Raw genomic sequence first — 23196 nt, forward strand, 5'->3', positions numbered from 1 at the left:
GAAAAGCCAAAGCCCCAAGCTAAGTCCTGGAAAAGCTTCTCAATGGTAGGGCAGACTGGGAAGGGGCCTGAAGTCTAGATTGGACCCAACCAGGTGGCTGGCTCTCCACAAGGGCGAGAGGCCGATCTCAAAACCAAGAACCCAATTTGCTTCCCTAATACAGAGACATATCCACAACCCTCCTCTCCATACGGATGGCTGTTTAATCCTTGACATTCCATTTGTTAAAAAGCAAAAGCTGACGCTGGTCTGGCCAGCACGATCATCCATTTTAACTTGGTCAAGTTCTTGCTATTGAACAGCAGGCCTGAGAACTGTCAAGCTAATTTTACTGAACACTCTGTTACTGAATCATGCCTGAGCCCTGGCCATTCTTTACCTCAGAAGCTGGACCCCATCCCAGAACAATCTTTAAAAGTTTATTTTACTGATCAAAGCAAAATAAGAAATAGCTGTTTTTAAAAACTATATTTAGGGAGTGATGCAGTAAGTGATACTTTGGCAAGAGTACTGAAATGTAAAGTGCCTTGTGCATTTAAAAACTTAGGGGTATTTGTTCTGGCACGAGGCCAGTGTGTGTTTGGAAAAAATGCCAATCAACCACGTTCAGATTTGCCTTCCCCAGCTTTCTCCTCAGAAGTCAGTGTGCGCTCCATCTGTGGTGATATGTAGGGCGATGGATGAGCAAGGCTGAACAGGAACACAAGTTCTTGGGCACTCACAAACTAGTTTCGGCCTAGACTTCATGAACTCCCACCTGTCCGGGTTCTACTTGAACTATTGTAGATCTGAGTCTGCTTATAAATTGCTTATGTTCTCTCCTGATCTGCTGCTGGCTGATACTATTACCTCAAGCCAAGATGTTCATCTTTTTCAGCAAAGGCAGACTAAAAGCTCCAAAGGAAGCCTTGTATTTGGACTAACGTCCATAAATTAAAAGTGTCCTTTTAAAAGATTTTTGAACAGAGGAAAATCCCCAGTCTGTATTTTTCTGTCATTTTACCAAAACGTACCTAGGTGACAAGGTTAAAGCAAGCAGAGGAAATCCCTGGCACTTATCATCCACAGGCATTACTGATAAATTGTGTGGTGGAGGAATAAAGGATTACCTTCTGTATTTTTTCATTACACTTTTCTTTTGTTACAGAATACATAAATCCATTGTGGCACAATGTAATATGTATCACCATGCTACACCTGCGGACGCTTCCGAGCGGCTGCCATGTCTGTGCAGTCAGGAATGATAAGTGAACCACCCGTGAATGTTAACGATAGTGATCATTCTGAGGTAACTCGGCTCTCCATCTTCCTTTACAGCCTCCGTGCTGAAGCCAGGGTAGCAAGGTTCATGAGAGGAAAATGAAAACAACAGCGAAGGGAAGGGGGCACGCCGGCACTTGGAATGTGCCTTCGCGGGTGTGCACTATCTTTCTCTGGGGCTCCATTTCTGTAAAAACCTGCACATTAAAAGGAGAAACGGGCCTCTGCCTCGCACATTGCACATTCCACCAGACTTGATGCAAGTTTCCTTGGGTCACTCCCACACTCCACTCCTTGTCCCCACAACCAGTGCCGATGTTGGCTCTTGTTCCTCCTCTGCAGCACTGCAGGGGTCAGGTGGCAGCACTTGGGCTTCTGAGGAGAACACCTGAAACCTAAGAGTGTAGAATGCAAGCAGTTCACAGAACCCATCTAGATGCTACTGTTAAGTTATTCTCCATTTAATAAGTGGAAATGGAGACTTGCTACCACAATTTTCAGCTTGACTTCCAAACATTCTAGATTTTATGCCTCATTTCTTTACATCCAGGATTTTTTATGGGCTTTCTGAAAAGTCTATTGAAATACATCTTTTAAAGCCACTCTTATTTCATGGAAGGCATCAGGTCTGAGACTGAGAGGACAATGGTTTTGAGGCAAATGTGTGCTACTAGTCCCACCTTTCTTCTCCTGGGTTGTGACCTGCTCAGGTGACCAGCCCAGACAAGCAGGCCACAAACAGACCCAGCATCTTGGCTCAGAAACTGTTTCCCTGGTAGACAGGCAACTTGCTTCTCAGGGTAGGGCATTCCACAGCTCCAGGGCTGCCCACACTGGTCCAAAATGAAACTCCACTTCTGGGAGCTGACTAAATGCTGCCAGGAGTGCTTCAGTCAATTCAAAGCTAGGCCCTGTCAAGTCTGTAACCACTGAAAAATGTACAGGCATTTTAAAAAGAGATTACTCACTTGAGGAATTCAGCTCTGTGCCTGTGCAAATCCACTAAGTTGCCACAGGGAAGTTCTGATACCAGCATTAACCCAACACAATGAGTGTTTCTCCACAAAGCAGGAAATGAGAGGTGCCCAAGACATGCAGGAAATGGGCCCAGGTTTTCATCTGAAAAGCATAGATTCTTTGTATGGGGATAGATCTGGAACCAGAACCCAAGTGGAAAGGCAGCATATTGGAGAGGAAAGCACATGGGCTGGGAGTTAGAGCTCTTTGACTGAAATCCTGATTCCATGGCTAACTAAATGCTTCCCTCAGCTGCATCCAGGAAACGAGGAAGCAACTTCCCTCCAGAACTGCCATAAGGATGATATACACTATGAATGCCAAGCACCTGGCACTAAGGCTGGCACATGGTAAAAGGAGTTTCCTGATGCTGGTTCTCTTTGTTTCCCTAGACCCAAGTCACCACCTCAAAAGAAGAGGCCCTGTGTGGCCCCTCTATGCCTAGCTCCTATACAGAGATTGCTTATTGGAGGAAGGGATCTCAACACTCATTGCATGTAGCCGGCAACAAAGGGGCATTAAAATGCATCAGCATATCACAAAAATAGCCACAATTACTATCTATTGAATCTTACTATGTGCCCAGTGCCGTTTTAAGCTTTAACACACACACACACAATTCTAAAATATATACCATTATTATAGCATTTTACAGAAAATGAAGCTGGCAGCATCAGGAAATTCACCTTCTTTTCTTTTTTTCTTTTCTTTTTGGGTGTTGGGAACTGAACTCAGGGGCACTTGACCTCTGAGCCACATCCCCAGCTCTATTCTGTATTTTATTCAGAGATACAGTCTCACTGAGTTGCTTAGCACTTCACTTTTGCTGAGGTTGGCTTTGAACTTGCGATCCTCCTGCCTCAGTCTCCCAAGCCACTGGGATTACAGGCAAGCGCCACAGTGCCCAACAAGGTCACTCTTCCTTAATGATTCTATTATGGATCCATAAATAAAAAATATGACACTTAACTAGGTAACACAGTTCAGTGGAAGCAAAAGTCAAAGATTCAACAAATAATTATAGTTCTCTGTGATGAACACAAAACCTGAGATAATCTCAGGGTGCTGCTAAGACACGGGGGCACTTAACCAGTCAAACAGAGGTAAGGGGAGTCAAAGAAGTTTCCCAGTAGGGATGATGTCTCAAACACTGTTGTGGTTTACCTCCACAGCATGCCAACAAAGATGGTGACAACACTAAAAGGCAGCAGGCAACTAGATCTGGAGTAAAGTGGCTGGTTTGAGGTCCCAGCTCTGCCTTTGCTGGGTAAATGAAATATCATTCTGACTTCACTTCCTCATGGAGAATGGGGATGATGATAATTCATGGACTGTAAGAATGTTGTTCTGAAGAGCTTACTGCAATGCCTGTCACAGCAGAAATAATTAAGCAACAAGTAATATATTAGAGCTACAAACTTTTCTTCATATATACAAAGTAATATGTAATGAAGAGACAATGATAAATCAACATTTACTGAACACTTACTTTATTTACATAATCTTTCCCCAAAAGGTAGGTGTTATTATTGATCCTATGTGACAGCAGAGGAAGTTGAGGTTTGGCCAGGTTAAGGAGCTACATAGTTAATAATAAGTTCTGGAGGAGCCTTGACCCTAGGATGGCAAGTCCTTGATCCTAGGATGGCAAGACTTTGAAACCTGTGCTTTTAACTCCTTGACAACTCAGAAAGGAGACGGAGGTACTCAGGGAAAGAAGAAACACACATCCTTCAGACTGGAATTCTGACCAACCTGTGGAAAAGGTTTGACCTCCCCTTCAATAAATTCATTTTGATTATAATTATCCCGACTCTCAGACTAACCACACAGCCTACAAGATCCTTCCCTGAGAGTTTGTTTGAAGGTTCTAGCAGGGGCACACAGCTGCTCATACACTCTTGATCAAAGAACAGTCCTTCTCTATCAGGGAAGGTCATCCTCTCTGACCAAGTACCCAGCTTTGGGAGAGACACACAGGGAGCAGTGAGGGAGGAAGGGGACATCCACTTAGCTAGCTAGATCAGCTGAATCAGCCCCAGCAATCAGTAGAGTGACAGATGCCGTAGACAGATCACCCTCACATCCTGCAAGATCCTTTCTTAAAAGACCTTGGAATTGTCATGTTTCGTGAGCCACAGTCTCCTTTTCCAGAGATGGGACAAGGTTGCCAAGAGCAATGCTTAGTCCTCCAGTCCTGAACGTGCACAATGCTCAAGATGCACTCCTCTGGTCCCCCCATCCTGCCCTGGTCCCATTTCCGTGGGTGTTCATTCCCTAGCACTTCAAGATAGAAGATGAAAATACACGAGCAAGAGAAAGCCTTGTAATAACTGCAGCATGCCTGCGTTAAAGTACGTCCTTCGGGTATTACTTTATCCATCAAGAGTTCATACGAGTGCGAAGGCCACAGTTTGTTTCCCATTGCATTGACCAAATTTTTTTTAAAGATCAAAGCGTATTGTGTGAGCGTGTGATGTTTGACATTGGATAAAGTACTCTTTTTCAAAACAGACATTTTCCAAAAACATAACTCGCTAGACTAATGGGCAGTGAGAAGCCAAAATGACTGCCCTCCGCCTTCTCCTTGTGTATCTTTGCCAGAGTCCTTGGGACTTGCCAAATCCGGTCATGCCTGCTTAGCTTGCTCGACTGATTGTGCCAGAAAAGAAAATAAGACACAGATGTATTTGAGCTCTTTGAGATGCCAGTAAGAGAGACAGCTAATGGCTTCATTTCGACCCTCCCCTTCCAGCTGGGCACAGGTGGGGGATAATGAGGTCCCTCTCCCTAATCAAACTCAATTATTTACTACTCTATATAACCGCAAAGACATTCACATTCAGTTCAGAATATAAAACACACCGTGGGCTACTTCCAACCACTGCCACTGGGTATTTATAACAAACTCAAGTGGCTAACAGTTTGCCTTGGCAGGAGTTTAAGTGTGTAAAGTTTTGCAAACTGTTTCTGTTCAAATATGTCCTGCTGAAATGGGGTCCCAGGCGGGGTTCCATAACTGTCAGGTCAGTGAACTGCATAACATCTGAGAATGTATTCACCACGCAGAGCAGACAGGATCTGGAAATCAAACGCTTCGTTCTATTGCAACCTTCTGAGAAGCATCACAGTTTTTTCAACAGCAAGACTGACATTGTATTAATAAACATTACAAGCCACTAGCCTGACATGTACATAGCAGCAGCTGACAGACTCCAACATAAGCTGAGGGGAGAACAGAGGAAATCAAAATGAGACATAGAAACATGGCTGAATGGGGTGTATCATGAAACAAATCACATTAACGTCAGAAATATGGGACCTAAACTTTTAAGAGATATATTGACTAAAGCACAATCCGGTATAATTTTTTGGATACCAAAGTAAGTCGATGGCTATCTGAAATGCATACTTTTATTGTAGGAACAAAGCACATCCTTGCACAATTCTACAGACATTCCAGTCAGCAAAACATACATATTTAGCTTGTCTGACCTTTAAATTCTTAGAAGTATGTAATTAATGCTTTCCATCTTTATTACTTACTCCAATATTTCTGTCACTTTAAACAGACACAAAGAAAAATCTTTTCTTTTCTCTAGACAGTAGCTGTTGCCAAAAAGGAAATCAAGTCAGATTTACAAATACAAAATTAAACAGGCTGCATATGTTACATTTCCACACATGAGGACAATCTGGACAATGAAAATGTTTGCTAATACGACAGAATGAAAAGAAACACACAGTTGGTCCTCTATGACTGGAGCAAACAATAAATAACTAGGATAATTTACACACATATTGTCAGGCCTGGTTACAAAGAATGTACCGACATCTTCTTTTATTCCTTATTCTACATTAGCGCTGCCTCTTATCAAACTGTGTGAATTTGGGCAAGGGCCTCTCTCTGACCCTCAGCTTATGTGTTAAAAAAATGAGTTGCTTATAAGGAATAAATGAGAGGAAGTCTGTTACACACATGCAACTGTGCAAAATGATCTCCTCTCCCCCACCCTCTGCCTTTCCAGACCAAAGAGCAATGCCATCTAAGAGCAAGAGAGACTTCAAGCTAATGACACACGATTCAATAAAGATCTGGTCACTTGAGGTGTACATTGGAGATACCATTAAAATCACAAACTAAACTACAGGCTCTTTGGAAAAGGCTTCATGCAGGAAAGAGCAATGAATCTGGGGCATGACTGTTAAAAAAGAGTTCATCTTCCTCTTGGTGTGGAGCCAAGAAAGGCAAGACAGTTTCTGGGAGTCCTCTGGGTGCCCCAGTTTCTGGTGCAAGACCTTCCACTCTTAACCCAATGGCTCGCTACTCAACAACAAAACCCTAAGTGGATTTCATTTGCTTACAACTCTTGGTTAGAAGTGTTCCTTCACAATGCTCATCAAATCCATGAACATTTTAAGGAAAACTGCCTTCTGTTCTTACTAACTTCTGATCTAGGGGTTCTGTCCATTTTAGTGGCCTGACTTTTCTTCCTTAAAGCCCCCTTTCCCCATTCCAGAGGATGATCCTGGTGTGAAACATTAATGTCAACAAATGTAATGTAAGATCATTATCATAGTTGTTTTTGTTGTTCAGTAGCTGACTGAATTATCCCTGTACTAGGGGATGGAAGAAGGAGCTGGACAGGGCAGGTCCCTCCCTTGTCTTACTACAACTAGAGAATTAGCAGGTATGGGCTTGATCCTTGCTGGCAAGGTTTGGGTACAAACTGAGATCCAGCTCTTATCTGCCTTGAGGAGCAGTCCAAACTCCCATTCCTCCCATCCGCTATTTATAAGCCACTCCCATACTCTCAATAATATCCAACCGTCTTCAGTGTTTAGGCTTAAGTAATCAGCAGTTGGAAAGTTAGGGATTCTAGTTTAGATACATATTTGCTCTGTCCAAAATCAATCAAGAACAATGGATACCTGAAAACTTCACTGCAGATTTGTTAAGCAGGCAGTTTTCATTAGCAGGCTCCTAATTTGCAAATTGTTAAAATAGTGCATTCTCTTTTCTCAAACATAACTCCAGGCCCAGGGATTTCCCAGGGTCCAAGGGCCTTGGAAAGGTTGGATCCAGGCCTAGCAGGAACACCAGAACAACCAACCCCACATTCTTTTCCATAGAACATTTGCCCATAAGGATTCATTTCAGTTAACTAGTTAATCTTCTAAAATGTAAGCAGTTATAAAATATAACAATTCATTGTCTTTGCACAATAGAAGGAAAGGAAATTTTAAATTCTTTTCTTTCTTTTGTATGTGTGTGTGACCTAGGGTCTTGTGCACTGCTAAGCAAATGTTCTACCACGGAACTACATCCCCCGTCTTAAGATTTTCTTTCATATGAAGAAACACAGATCCATTTTCTAGCTTTTCTATAACAACTATATACTAATTATGCAATAAAAATAACCCAAAGGAAAGTTAAGGTTCGTTTACATCTTAGTGTAAATTATTCAGACTGATAAATCTCTGACAGAAATAAGAGTAGCAAATATGTAATGCCTCCTGCATACCAGGGTTTGAGTGAATATCAATCCTTGCAGCAGCATTTTCTGTGGTTCAAGGACTCTGAAGAGTCAAGAGATGAGTTCACAGACTGTTTCAGAATTAAAAGTTTGATTTTAGCTCACTGAAAATCACATTTATAGATATAATTCTTCCATTTAAATCATATGTGTGATTATCATATATATGATCATCACTGAACTAAAAGTAAAGTACATACATACACACACACACACACACACACATATGTATATACATACATACATACTGACTCTGGTCAGACAGATGTGAATAAGAGAGAAACTTTACTGGAATAAGTCAGAGGTTGACAAATCTGGCCTATGCCCATTGCTTCTGTGTGGTCTACTGGTACTTTTATTCTACAATGGTAGAACTGAGTTACAGAAACTACATGACACACAAGCCTAAAATATTTATCATTTGGCCCTTTATAGAAAAAGTTTATCAATCCCTGGGACAAGCTGGTGAAATTGGGGGTTGTGTGTTTCAACAGCTAGAGTTATTTAACATCACTAATAGACTTAGTAAAGGTCAAATGGCACCACTGCAAATTGCATACAAAAATAGTTTGTTGAACAGAGAAAAATGGTGGGAGAACTCGGGGGGTGCAAGGTTCTCTCCTGGAACATGCTTACTGATATCTGAGGAATATGTGCTCTTTGGTGCCCTAGGCACACTGCACAAGTATCAATCAGGCAGAGAGCCTACCTACGTACAGATCAATCAACAACAGCAAAAAAGTAGGCTGACCAATCATCCTAGTTTACAGGGGATGGGAGCAGGGTGATGAGGACGAGGGTGCCTCCGGATGGAGGGCCTTTAGTTTTGAAATAAACCTTGGCAAACGAACATGAATTGGTTATGCCAGCAAAACATATGGTGGGATGAAGGTAAAGAAGGCTTTTCAAGTACAGAATATTAAAAATTTGGGAAAGATACACTCTAAATCAGTTGACTCATTAAAATAATGTACTGGTAATTAAAATATATTCATTGTTTAAAAGGACAAATAATAAGGTAATCATATTTCACATAAAAATCAAAAGACTCAAGTTGACAAGTAAAACATTTAGCACTCATTAAACTCAACATCATCAATTTAATTTCAGTAAAACATCAGCATTAAAGTTGTTAATTTATACTTCATTAATATTATAATATTTTTATTTATTTTTATTTAGGTTATATACAAACATGAAACTTGCTGGGTGTGGTAGCACATGTCTGTAATCCCAGTGATACAGGAAGCTGAGGCAGAAGGATGACAAGTTGGAGGTCAGCCTTGGCAATTTAGCAAGGTCCTGTCTCAAAATAAAAAATTAAAAGGCCTGGGGGTATAGTTCAGTGGTAAAGCATCCCTGTGTTCAATCACAAATACCAAAAAACCAACCATGGAATGTATAGCCAGAACATTATATAACTTTATAGTTAGAACCTTACATTTGTATTCAAGTAGTATTATAATAGAACTATTTTGGGGGAACAATGAGGCTTAACATTGAAGCTAACCTCAGGAGAATTTATTTTCCTTTAAAAGAGATCTAAATATTATGTTTAAGAAAATTCTTAATATACACATCTTATAGATGAAGTTAAGACTCACAAAGGTGAATAAAGCTACCTAAAGTCATGAGCAAGTCATTGTGAGCTATGATATGAACCCAGGTTTGCCTAAAGTCAAAGCTGTGATGCCTCATTTGGAGGTAAAAATGGTATATTGAGGAACCCCTGCAGTGGGTGATATGAGGACCCCTAAGGCCAGAAGGCAACCTAAGTCCTCCTGGTATTCAAAAGAAAGAGACAGGGAAATAGTTAAGAGGGCTCAGAAAGCAGGGCAGGACACAGTGCTTGGCCAAGCAACCTCCTGGAAGGCCAAGATGCCTAAAGATTCCCTTGTTCCTTCTCCATGAAATCCTGGGCTGGGTGCTAAGGATACAGAGATTTATCTGTGCCTTCCCCATCTTAAAGAAGCTTAATTTCTTGCTACTATCTTTTAGGATATCGGCTCATACGAGGACTAATTTGAAAGTCTATAGATCCTCAAAGTCCACTGTCTGTACATATTCAGTGTAAGTTATTTGAATTTGGCTTTTTTTAAGTCCGGCTAATCAAAGTCCACCTAAACTTTGCCTCTCCTCTGCAATAAAACAGTAAGTAGAGGAAGCAAAAACAAATGTAGAAGCAGCAGAGAGATCTATTCAGTTGCCCATTCAAGAAACGTGTGGCCTACCTATCATAGTAATGGAGATGTGCTGGGTATTGTGGAACAATGATGGTCCAGTTCCTGCCCTCAAAAGGTTGTTTCATTGTTAATAACAGTAACAGCAGCTAATAATACATAATACTTATATACACCAGACAAGTGCTTTACAGTCAATCCTCTCGACTAATCTGTGAGATGGGTTTTATTATTATCACATTTAAATGAACCATAGAAAAGTTAAAGGTTTTATCCAGGACCACACACACTAGTCAGGGTAAGGTCAGGATTGGCACTCAAAAGAGGTCGGGCTTTGGAGCTCACCATACTTTTACACACTATATTCTAATAGAGACTGCATGTCAGCCTCAGATAGGTTGTCCAACTGACTAAACCAACACGCAGGGTGTTGCAAAGGGCATGGGCATTAATATGAGGCACAGGGTCAGATCTAGGCCTGAGAACAATATCACATCTCTAAATTAATCACAGTACAAACTAGGCTATTTTGAAATTGAGGTAACATATCCCGAGTTGGCTCTTAGAGTTAGTTTATTCCTTACAGTCAAACCTATCCCCTACCTTCAGCTTCAGCTCTGTCTTCCCAGCTTCTTTCTATCCCTTCTTTGTTGGGAAAGAGATACTAGGAAAAAAGTGGGGAAATGAAGAGGAGTCATGGTTTTACTCATGTTGCTAGATTTCCTCTCTGAAACTTTGGATTTGACCCTGGAGACCCCCAAGTCTCTCTGTCCTGACATCTGCAGGTGCTTTGCTAGCTTAGCATAGGAATCAGAAAGGTGGACAGGAGGTTGTGAGCTAAGAACAAATGCACAGGTAAATGGTCAGTAATCTGTATTATTTCATCAGATCACCAAGAAAAAGAAAACACAAAGAGAAAGTTTACTGACACTTTTGTTCCAAATGCTCAAGAATAAAATCACTTCACCTCGTGTTTTCAGAAACATTGCAGACATGTCAAATAAACTCTCTTGAACTTTAAACTAGGAAAAGATTGACTGGGGTGTGTGTTTGGGAGGGGGAATGAGGTGAGGGGGTAATTCAGGAGGATAAAAATAGAGTTCTGAGTTTAGAGCTGTTGTTTCTCTCTGCCTCACCAGGCCCGCCATTCCCCAGAAGGCAGGTTCTCAGTGAGACACTGTGCAGTCCTAGATGCCTCTCCTAAGAAGGTGCATCCACCCCAGCCTCAATCTAGCACTACCCCAAATCACTGTTTTAAAGGCCCTTGGCTTTAAAAGGACTTTCAGCTCAAAATATTGCTATAATCATTTGTTAATGTACTAAAAATTCTTCTAATCACTTATTAATAATCAACAAAAATACAAGTAAAACCTATTAAAGTGCCATTGCACACATCTTCTCTTCCTCCTCTTCTTCCTTTTCTTTCTCATCTGTGTGTGTGTGGTGCTGGGGATGGAACCCAAGGCCTTGAACAGGCTAGGCAAGCACTCTCACACATCCCCAGCCCCTATATATACCTTTTAAAGTAAAAAGGCTTCTATGACAATACCTTGTGATGAAAATATGGTTTTAAGAATTCTGTTGGTAGCATTATAAATCAGTACATCTTTCAGAGAACTGTTTGTCAATAAAAAGTAAGCATCCTGGGCTGAGAATGTAGGTCGGAGGTAGAACACCTGCCCAGCATGCGTGAGGCAGCAGGAGAAAAAAAAAAGAGTGAGAGTCTAAAGAAGACTCTACTCTCTGATCAATAACTCTACTTATGGGAAATGATTCTTAGGAAGTTATTCCACAGAAATAAAAGTGATAAAGGAATACAGAAATGACTGTCATTACATTAGTTACTCATTAAAACCAAAACAAGGAAGCAATCTAAATATGATATGCTTCCCTTTCACTCATACACCATACACTTTTTCCCCCAGTAGTGGGAACAGAACCTAGGAGTGCTTTACGACGAGCTACATCTCCAGTCCTTTTTATTTTTTAATTTTGAGGCAGGATCTTGTGATCCTCCTGCTTCAGCCTCAGGAGTTTCTGGCACTACAGGTATGTACCACCACACCCAGCTTGCTTATCACATTTTAAATGATTTATTCAACACCTGTCTGCCCACTAGATAGTAATCTCCATGAGGGAAGGATTGGCTCTGTGTAGGTCCCTGATACAAATAAATATAGACTATAGAATCAAGAGCAAATTTTGAAATATTTATAATTTAATAAAAACAATGTAAAACTGGACATGGTGACAAATCTGTAGTCCCAATGACTCAAGAGTTCGAGGCAGGAGAGGATTTCAAATTCAAGCCCAGCCTGGGCAACTCAATGAGACCCTGTTTCAAAATTAAAAATAAAAAAAGGTTGGGGATATAGCTTAGTGGTAAAGTGCCTCTGGATTCAATCCCCAGTAGAGGGAAAAAAAAAAGTGAAATACATGTATGCTTGGTGTGATGCCATAATCTATATATCCATTGAAATGATTATATAAAACTGAAAATGGTAATATTAGGATGGAGGAATCATTGGAAATTTTAAAAATTATCTTAAATGTTGTGTAAAGTTGATGTTTGGGTATCTCAGAAATGAAAAGGTGGGGAAAAAATTTGCTATTACATATACCAAACTTGACCTCAGAGTCAAGGGGATGAAATGGCCACTGTGAAAGCCCATGGAGCCACTCCCTAGCTTACCCCAGACCTTCAGGGTTCTTTCTTTGCTCTATGGTAAGAAGACCCCAAATACTCATAAGTCATATGTAGCACAGTTCCCTTTTCAGGAAAAATCTCAAACAAAGGCAATATGTTTTGAAGAGATGAGGAAAGTCCTCCAAAGCAATTCCTCTCTAGGAATAGTGAATTTGCTAGTGCCTAACAGCAGGGGGTGCCAAAGGGATCACTATTGTTCCCAGGAGATGGCCCGGAGAGGGGATGCGGAGGGAAATCTGAGAGCACAGGCCCTCCCTTAGCCACCAGGCCTCAGCAGCAACATGGACCTGAACTGAAAAAAATCACATTTTTAACTTCACTGATTCTGATAGTTAGCATTTCCTTGAAATACAAAAGGAGGCAACGAATCACAGTAGTAGGAGTAGTGCCAGTGACCGTCATGAACAGAAATCCTAGCTAAGACCACAGTACATGGTAGGTGCTAATTTCTCAAATACCATTTACTGATGTTCAACCATTTGCTGATGTGCTGATGTTCATCAGAACTTTGAACATCAGACTTCAGGAGTTATGTGAAGATTTGCAGCTGGGTCTTGTCATTTAACCTACTGGTAAAGTCAGACATAAGTTGACGACTTTAACAGAATTCATTCATATTCCAGTGAATTTCATTTTATGCATTTACATACACTTTTCTGAGAAGGGCTTTTATAGGCTTTACTGGACAGTCAAAAGCAAAAGAAAAGGTTAAGAAAATCTACTTTGTCTGAAGGAAGGTAACTAAGGAAGAATCAAATTTGATCTGAAAGTTGGAGAGAACAGTTTGTTTTGTTTTGTTTTGGTACAGTGGATTGAACTCAGGGGTACTTAACCACTGAGCTACATCCCCAGTACTTATCTTTTTTGTTTTGAGACAGTGTCTTGCTAAGTTGCTGAAGGGCTCACTAAATAGCTGAGGTTGACTTCGAACTTGTGATCCTCCTGCCTTGGCCTCCAGAGTTGCTGGGATTACAGGCAAGCGTGTTGAAAGAAAGGCACTTTAAATCACAAGAGTGACCACAAGGCATGATTTTCATTTAGTCTGGATTCCTTGAAGAGGAGTTTTGCTTCACAGGCTCCAAGTGGAACAGAGCTTCCAGAGGCCCACTTACAGCAATGATGTTCAAAGATCTACCTTACACAACTTGCTCCTGCAAAGCAGGCTGTATGTAGCCTGGGTGAAGAGGCATGAAAGTAACAATGCAAATGCCACTCCCAACATCTCACTAGAAGTAATCGTTATATATGGGCTCTCCAGATACCAAATAGAATTCATTTGATGAACAAAATGAAGATCATATCTGAAATTAGAGAGGACAGAGAAAAGATCTTGAGATAAATAACAGGTCAGTACTCACATTCGAACAAAGAGCGACTCTTTGGATGTCAGACCAGGAGATGAATACTTTTCAACCAGGGCCAAAGTACTGAAGCCAAACTTATGAATGGGCTCATTGGAATCCAGCGGGGGGAAATCCGTGTCTACCTCCCCATCATCCTCAGCAATGTGCAGGCAGTAGGCACTGACATTGTCACTGAAAGGAAACCACAAAGGTGAGTGAATACCAAAGTAGGAAAAGGACAAGGAGATCAGAGGGAATGGTGTACAGCAAGCAAACTGAGGACACTGCAGATCTCTGCCCCAAATTTGTGATACAGTCAGAACCCCCAATCCCCACTTCATCTACACAGGGCAGTGTAACAGGAGAAGAACAATGTGAAATGAAGGGGTTTTGTTTGTTTGATGTTGTTTTATTTTTTGGTACCAGGGTTTGAACCCAGGGGTACTTTTCCACTAAGTCACATCCCCAGCCCTTTTTTTATTTTGAGTTAGGGTCTCACTAAGTTGCTGAGGCTCGCCTCAAACTTGAGATCCTCCTGCCTCAGCCTCCCCAGTCTCTGGGACTACAGGTGTGCAGCAGTGCACCTGGCTGAGGGTCTTCATACTACTCTATTTTTCCAACATTTACTGAGCACCTGTTGTGGATAAAATGTGGAATTTAATCCCTGAGATCAAAGGTGAGATTTAGTATTAGCTCTAAGGGGAAGCTTACAGTGTAGTAAGCAGGAAAGTAAATAGTACATTAATTATAATTAGATAAAAATCAAACTACAAATATAGGGAAAAAATTACTTGGGGTAGGGGTAGCCAGAGGTCTTTGATTAGTGGGTAGGATTAAGACACTACCTGTGCTCTAGCTCAGGGGAATAACACACAGGAACATACAATGCTCCTTATGGAGAGCCTGCCCTATAGTTCCTCTTTTTATAAGAGTAACTCATACAGCAGTATGAGTTCCAACACTGTGGATCCCCAGCAGAATAAAAGCAAGTGCCCTGATATATCCTGACACAGACACCTGGGCCTCTTGACCACTTTTGGACGTTTCCCACTTCCCTTGACTGTCTAGTCGGTACGCCCAGATCTCAGTATTTCCCAATACAGAATCAATACACACCCCCTTCTCTCTCTTTGGGGAGTCAAAAGTCATTTAGTTCAAAAAGGGTGGGAAACTATATTAACATATAGACACTTTAAAACTGAAACCAACTTAAGCACTTTAAGACACCCTCTCCAAAGCTGAATTTGTCAAACTGCAGATCTGCTAGCAGTCAGAAGCATGCTACCTTCAGAAGCATAAGCTAATAGTTCACAAGGCAAGAGAATTCTAAATTCTTCAGCTTAAATTTGGAGTTTTAATTACATGATTGATGCTTAAATTAATTAGTTGCAAAGTGTATGCTAATTGTTTAATTGGTTGCTTGATCTATATAGATCATTTTTTGAATTAAATGAGTTGATTTACAAAGTTTATTGATTGGATGTGACAATGAATTATTTCACTGACTACCTGATTTGCAATTTTCCCAATTAATTCACAAATCTTTAGCTGCAACTCTGCTTATTGAGAGAGCTACTTCAGGTAATCTATACTCTGTGAGTCTGTCATGGCTAAGAGATATTTATTATATAAAACAGGTAACAGGGATAGATTAAAATTAATGGAAACTGTAAATTTGCTAAATGGATGGATAACAAGAAAGTAATCTGGCTATGTTTGTCACTATAAATTTCTGTGTATTTGCAATGCTGTTAAGAAATTTAAAATTCATCTTGGAGGGTATGGGAAACTCTTGGATCTCTGTGGCAGTGTACCAATTTAACCACGAACAACTGTAGAAGCAGAAGAAAGCAAGCACTTTAGGTGACAGAAATATCACAGTACAGTAATAAAAGCTTTGTGGTCAGCTTTGAGATTTGAACTCAGATCTCAGCTTCCATGGCTTATGGACTTATATGATCTCAGAGAACAAGTTTTCCCTTGAGTTTCAGTTTCTACATCTATAAAAATGGTAAAATCATCTAATTCTGGAGTTGTAAAAATTAGATAAAATAATGTAAGTAAATAGGCGCAGTGATGTACACCTGTAATTCCAGCAAATCGGAAGGCTGAGTCAGGAGGATCGCAAGTTCAAGACCAGCCTCAGCAACTTAGCATGGCCTTAAGCAATTTAGTGAGACCTAGTCTCAAAATTAAAAATAAAATGGGGATGGGGATGTTGCTCAGTGGTAATGTACCTCTGGGTTCAATCCCCAGCATGATGTAAGTAGAACCTAGCATATAACAGAAGTAAAAAATATATGGTAATGTAATCATAATAATAAAACCAGATGGAAACTAACTTTTACAGTTATGTTGACACATAAACTGTGGATACATGTTAGAGCAACAAGGCAACAATGGAACCAAGCAGCTCCTTCCAGATTCCATGTGCACACATCTGTAACCAGAGTTAACACTTCCACTATGCTGCAGCCTTGGGGCTGCTGAGCCCCTCGGGTTTTATGAACAGGGCAGACATTGATGGGACAAGCAACAGACAGCACAGATTATTTATTGCCATGTAAATCAACCTGAGAAATGCCTGTGATTCCCCAGTACCACAAAGGTTCAAGGGCAAATAATAAGCCTATTGATCAAAGCAGAAAGCCAAACATTGATATCAGAAGAATTCTGCTTTGACTGTCACTCGATGCTCCCAAGTCCCCTCAAAGCAAATTCAACAAATGTCACGGGCTAAGATCTGAGAGCAAACCAAAGGGTTCACTGCCAAGTGCTATTATTCTCTTCAGTTCTTAAATACAAAGTGTGAAATCATTGATTCAAAAACATCTACAAAGTGCCTACCTGTGCTGCAGCATACCCTGAGCACTGGGAACACAGCAAGGGAAAGAATGACTCCTGCTATATTATACAAGACTAATGGAAGTCTCTTCTGGATCATCAGTAAAGTTTAGCAGGAAACAGTGCTCCAACCCATGGACTGAACATCTGAGGAGATACGGACCAACACATGGATCTATTGGTTCTGTGTCTTTATACAGAGATCATCAGTAAAACTGCCCTTGTATTTTTGACTTGTAAAACTGCTCAGGACTTCAAATTAGTACTCACTCACCTTGAGTATCATCAGATGTATTTACTGAGTACTATGTGCCAGACACTGTGCAAAGAGGTTCCAATACATAAGCTCACTGGATTGGATGTTCATATCAATTCTGTGCAGGAACCAGTTTTTTGTTGTTGGTTTTTTTTTTTTTTTTTTTTTTTTTTTTTCGGTACTGGGGATTGAACCCAGGGCCTTGTGCTTGTGAGGCAAACACTCTACCAACTGAGCTATATCCCCAGCCCAGGAACCAGTTTTATTATTGCTGTTTTATAAATTAGAAAACTGAGGCTCAATGGGGTTAAGTGGCTTGTTCAAGATTAGATGGCATGTAAGTGACAGTTTTGAGATCCAAAGCTGGCAGTCAAGAGCCCTTGTTATGATGCATCACTTCCTGAGGTGTTTGGGAACACACACAACTATGGAAATGCTGCATTTGGCATTTGATGAGAAGGACAAAATCATGACACATTACTTATTTTTAAAATTAGAGGCTTAGATTTAGTTCAATCTCTCACTTTTAGAGATTGGCAGTGAGACCTAGAAAAGAGAATAGTAAGTTCGTGATTATCTAATTAAACAAGTAATGCTGGTCTCCTCTCCCTACTATTCTCCTACAGTGATCTCATCAGAAATTGATGGCGTTCTGAAGTGGGAGAAGAAAAGGGAGTGCTGGTCCCCAACCCAGGAATTTACAAATACCAATACTTAGAGCTTACAACATAAGGAAAACCAGGGCACCTTCCTATGACAGTGTTTGGTGCAAAGCACAGGATTTTAATGCTAACTCAGCCACTAACCAGTTGTGAAAAAAATCTCTCTGAGCATCATTTTCTTATCTGATAAAAGCTTTCCTTGATTTCTACAGGAGAATCACCTGCATTTCTGAAAGAATCCAACTGAGTCTCCTTTCTGGTTTTATAGAACATGTTCAATATTTCTACATATTAATAGCACATTGCTCTTTTTCCTATTTATGCAACCACATTCTCCTAAAGATCAGGGAATCTTCTATTATCTCTGCATGTTTGCTGAAGAGTAAAATGGCTGGCTGGCATTTAGAAGGCACTTAACAAATATTTGTTAAATGAATGAATACATGAATGTGTAGACTGAATCACTATGAAAAAACATAAAGGGTATTATTAATGAGGTATGTGTTAATGAGAAGAGGGGAAGTAATAAGCTTTTCTTTTTTTCTTTCATGCTTGTCACAGTGATATCTGTTAACCAAATGGGGCTTTCTAGGCAATGTACATGTGTCAGAGATTGTAGCTCAAGACAAGGGGAGAAGGCAACACAGGAAGAGATGAAGATGAAAGCATCAATTTTATAGTCCATCCATCAAGATATGGGTACGGGCATCCCACATTTTAATGAAGAAAAAACAGAAATGATTACAACTATATAAAAAGTTTCAATTGTCTACAGATAAAAAGACTAGAGCTGGGCATAGTGAGTGGTGGCTTACGAGGTTGAGACAGGAGGATTGTGAGGTCAAAGCCAGCCTCAGCAACAGCGAGGCACTAAGCAACTCAGTGAGACCCTGTCTCAAAATAAAATACAAAATAGGCTGGGGATGTGGTTCACAGGTTGAGTGCCCCTGAGTTCATTCCCTGGTACCAAAAAAAAAAAAGACTAGAAACAAAGCGCCCAAATGTTTACAAAGACTATGCATACAGGTAAGCCGTGAGCATTTTAAAAATAATTTTCTATACTTTCCAAATGTCCTAAGTATATGTAACTTTCATTTTCCTTTCTTTGTAGAACATTTACTTTATTTCTAATAAGGGTAATATGTGATTACTGTGCACAATTTACAAATATGGACCAGTGTAAGAAATGGAGGGAAATCTCTCAACACACCACACAAAGAGAATCGCTTGTCCTAGAGATCCTGAGCACTTCCTGCCTCACCTCCATCCCCAGGTTCCTAAGTGGTCACTTTCTCTACCAAATTCTGGAATTATATAGGAAATAATCCCATCTTCCATATAGGGGTCTTACAAGGATTAAATAACTCAAATTACCTAGTGTCTAACACTAAAAAAAAAAAAACTTTCTTGTTTTGCCAAGAAAGAGGCAGAGAAACCTAGAACTCCTCGTTTTTGGCCCACTACCAGAAAAAGAATGATTAAAAGACTAAAAAGCAGTACAGAACAGCTGGGTCCATAAGAAGAGGTTTAATTTAGAGCTGGCTTGACACAGAAGCAGTAGTTCCTCTGAAGGACCCGGAGCCTACAAGAGGACTAGAAGTTTAAACAATGAATGGGTGCAAAATGATGACTGCTGTCAGAAAGAGATCCTTAGGGGTAGAGAGGATGCAGGTGTAGCATCAAACCTTTAGTGAACGTAACAACTAAGTTTCACTTATTTTTCATCAAATTAGGTTAAAATTTTTCATTAGAAAAGATTATTTCACTGAATTGTTGATCAAGATTCATTTTATGTTCAAAGGCTGGTGTGGTCTGCACCAACTGACAGAAGCCTGTAGCCCATATGTAGATGCCATGTAATTCATATATGAATATTTAGGAGCATTCCAGGAAGCATCCCAGATTTTATCAAATGTGATCAATCTGGCACATTCAATTTACACACTCACAAAAATTCACTCTTCTTTGGAAAATGTAAAATATACTTAAGTATGGCCAGAAAGATGAATACTTATTGTTTAGTTTTTAACAAAAAAAATTAAAAAGCACATGATTCCAGAATGTTCAGAACTTTCATTACTAGGACTTTGTTGTTTATTGTGATAATAGACCCAATATCAAGTGCATGTCAGGCATTAGCAAGAAAATGAAAGTCCTCAGCATATAGCTTAGAAGTTGATCTCTCTGAAGTTGGACAAAAAAGTTTTAAGACTGTCAGGATTTCCTTTTCTCCAACATCCATGAAATGCAAAGTAAAAATTGGCAAGTAACAGGTTTGTTAAGACAAAGCAACCATACAGAGGAATAATTAATCTCAAATTTTCTGGTACAGAAGTTCTAGAAAAATAATCACTGGAAAAAAAATTCTCAGTGGAAGCAAGACCTTCTTTTTTGGATAGTTTTTGTTGTGATGTCTTTGAATTCACTGATACTTTTGACATTTGTTAATGTCATCTAATATAGTCTTCACTGTTGTTATACTTTTCATTACTAAAAGTTCCATGTGGGTTTTTTAAAAACTACCTTCTATTTTTCTCTTCAACATGTTTACATATAGGGTCTGTCACCTTGACCATATGAAACATGTTCATAATAGCTGTTTTGACATTCTTATTTGCTAATTCCATCTTTCTATCATTTCTGGGAAGTTCTTCATATTACTTCAACCTAGGGACATTTCTTGAAACAAATTTAAAACTTGTCAAATTCCAAATTTCAGAAACTTAAAAAGTCTACCACAAACCACTCTGTAACCATTCCCTCTCAACCACTACCTAAAAGATCTTTCAGAAACATTAATGTGATGCCTCCGCCACCACGCTTAAAGAATAAGGTCAACAGAGCCCAATCACAGAAGCTGGCTTCCATAACAGCTTTCACTGTACACTCCCTGCTTTTGACGAATTTCCTGCCATTCTAGAACACACATCTTGGGCTTGACCACACCAACTACTTGCAGTTCCCACATGCAGTTCCCATCACCATTCAGTCCAGAGGCTGCCTGTTCCTAGTTCGTCAGGAAGACTTTAAGAGATAGTTCAAGCATCAGTTCCACTAAAGCGGCTTCCTTGACATCCCTGACCTCCCCGTTCAATCCGGGTCTTCATCTCCAAGCAGAACCAGAAATACCCTTCTCTAGAAATCTCAATGACACTGGGGCTGAAAATATGTGATCTGGTGTCTGTCTCAACTACTGATCTGAATCTTAAGATCAGAAACTTTATGACTCCCTGTATCCCCAGCATAGTATCTGGGATGGTGTAGATAACATGTAAATGCTTAGTGGAAGGAAGGAAAGGAGGGAGGGAGGGAACCAGGAGAAAAGAGAAGGAGGGAGAGAAGGAAGGGATCTCTTAAATGGCTATGGTGTTCCTGATGCTATTCATGAGAAGCACCTCATTTCTTCCTACAGTACAGCAAGGGAAATGGACGCAGACTGAGGTTCAAATCCTAACTCTATTACCCATCCCTGTGCTTCTTTGTTCTTTATTCCACATAAAAATAAATAAATAATTGGAGGTATTGTGTCCATCTACAGCTTAAAAGAAAGAAAAAAAGAAAGAAATAGCAGAGCTGTAGCTGAGACCAAACTCATGCCACTTGCTAAAAATGTATACGATACTGGGAAGTTTCTTAATTTCCTGATCCTCAGTTTCTCTTCTGCAAAAATGTTATCTATACTGTGACTTATAAAGCTATTATAAGGAATAAGTTAATACACTTACTGTACTTTACACACAGTAGGCATGCCACTGCCTTATCTACCAACACAGTATCTAGTGTTATGGTTACTCTGGCCACTGTAAAATGGGTTTTCTTTTGATCCAGCTTATGAAGAAACCTTGCAATAACTCACATCAATCATCTATATAAGGAGATGGAGGACATCCATCCTATATAAGGATCCACCTCCTATATAAGGAGGTGGAGAACATCTACTTGGTGATTTGTATGGGATGTCTCAGCAGATGCTTGGAGAAGGGGCCCCCTGGCAGGGCAAGGGCGGATCATTTCAGTCCAGATCTTTCAATGTTCCCGTGTTTTCTCATCCATTCCACAAATTATTTATTGCACTGTATTATGGACTAGGGGATGTAATGCCATAAAATAGACATGGTCCAGAGTCTTAAGTTCACACTTGTTCTACTACTTATTAGACTTCTCTTAGATATCTCTTAAGGAATGTCAGCCTTCGTTACATCCTAAACTATGGATTCACCCTACTCTGAACCTGTTTGGTTATGGGCTGCCTGGCTTAGACACCAGGAGAATAGTTCTTCCATGTCTACTTGAGGCCCGCCTCTCTTTTCACTTACCCAGGAGGGAAGCTTCAATTAACATCTCTATGCAAATGACTCCTGAATTCCCATTTCAAGCTAACCTCTCACTCTTCTGAACTCCAGACAAGCACATACAATGACTGCTTGAGAGCTTCTTTTAGAAATATATAGCTGGGGTTGTAGCTCATTGGCTGAGTGTTTGGTAGCAAGCATGAGGTACTAGGTTTGATCCTCAGCACCACATAAAAATAAATAAATAAATAGAGGTATTGTGTCCATCTATAACTAAAAAAGAAAAAAAGGAAAGAAGCAGCAGAGCTGTAGCTGAGACCGAACTCATGCTGCCTCTGCCACTCCTTTTCACACACCGAAAGCCTCTTTGCGAAGGCTATCCCTCCGTGCTATTTCAGTGAAGAACATGACAACACAGAATGTGCAAGTCCACAATCCAGGGAGTCATCTGACGCTGCTCTTCCTACCCTCCCCACACCTAATTCATCCTCAAGTCCTGTGAACTTCACCTCTCAAATAGTTTCAGAATCTGTCTGCTTCTCCCAGACCCTACAGAGGCTGCTGCCCACCTCTCGGTCTCATTCCACTCTAGCTTCTCCTCTTCCTTGGTGCTCTGGTCACACTGGCCTTCCTTCATTCTCTGAAATAACATGCTTCCTCCTGCCATGGGGTCTCAGTCACATTGCTCCACTGCTGGGCTCCTACCCCACCCAAATGCCTCTAGTGTCCCTTTCCCAGGAAATTTCCCTCTGACTTCCAGACTAGGCTCTTATAAACACTGTTTCTTCCCTTATGAGCACTTATCCACTTTTAAGAGACATTAATTATTTTAATTAATTTTAGTCATTTGCCCACTTCCCTCAGTAGACTGTGAAATTCATGAGAGAGATAGAGAGAGACCACGTCGGTTCCACTCACCACCGTACACCCAGCAAAATGCCTGGGATATAGCAAACACTCAATAAATATTTGTAGAATGCATGAATGAATACAAATGATAAGGGAAATGAGCCAGTTATAAAGTATTATTATACTTGATAGTTTCTCCTTCCCAAGACACTGTAAATATTTTAAATGAATCAAATGACATTTCTCTTA

The 23196-nt window shown here is 40.3% G+C and overlaps 1 protein-coding gene across 16 annotated transcripts in view; it reads right to left on the reverse strand.

Annotated features, from left to right (window-relative positions):
• Positions 1–23196, reverse strand: part of MAPKAP1 (MAPK associated protein 1) — a 227585-nt gene that overhangs the window by 92478 nt on the left and 111911 nt on the right. For 14 of the 16 annotated variants that reach the window (XR_013759712.1, XM_079113808.1, XM_079113807.1 and 11 more), the window contains one exon: positions 14060–14236. The exons of the other annotated variants lie outside the window; for them this stretch is intronic. Coding sequence is in view for 13 of the 14 variants with exons in the window: in XM_079113808.1 (XP_078969934.1) it covers positions 14060–14236 (177 nt within the window). In the remaining variant the exon portion in view is untranslated. The remainder of the gene's footprint in view (positions 1–14059; positions 14237–23196) is intronic. 16 annotated transcript variants of the gene reach the window in all.

This window comes from Sciurus vulgaris, assembly GCF_902686455.1.
Source record: "Sciurus vulgaris genome assembly, chromosome: 15".
Lineage (NCBI taxonomy): Eukaryota > Metazoa > Chordata > Mammalia > Rodentia > Sciuridae > Sciurus > Sciurus vulgaris.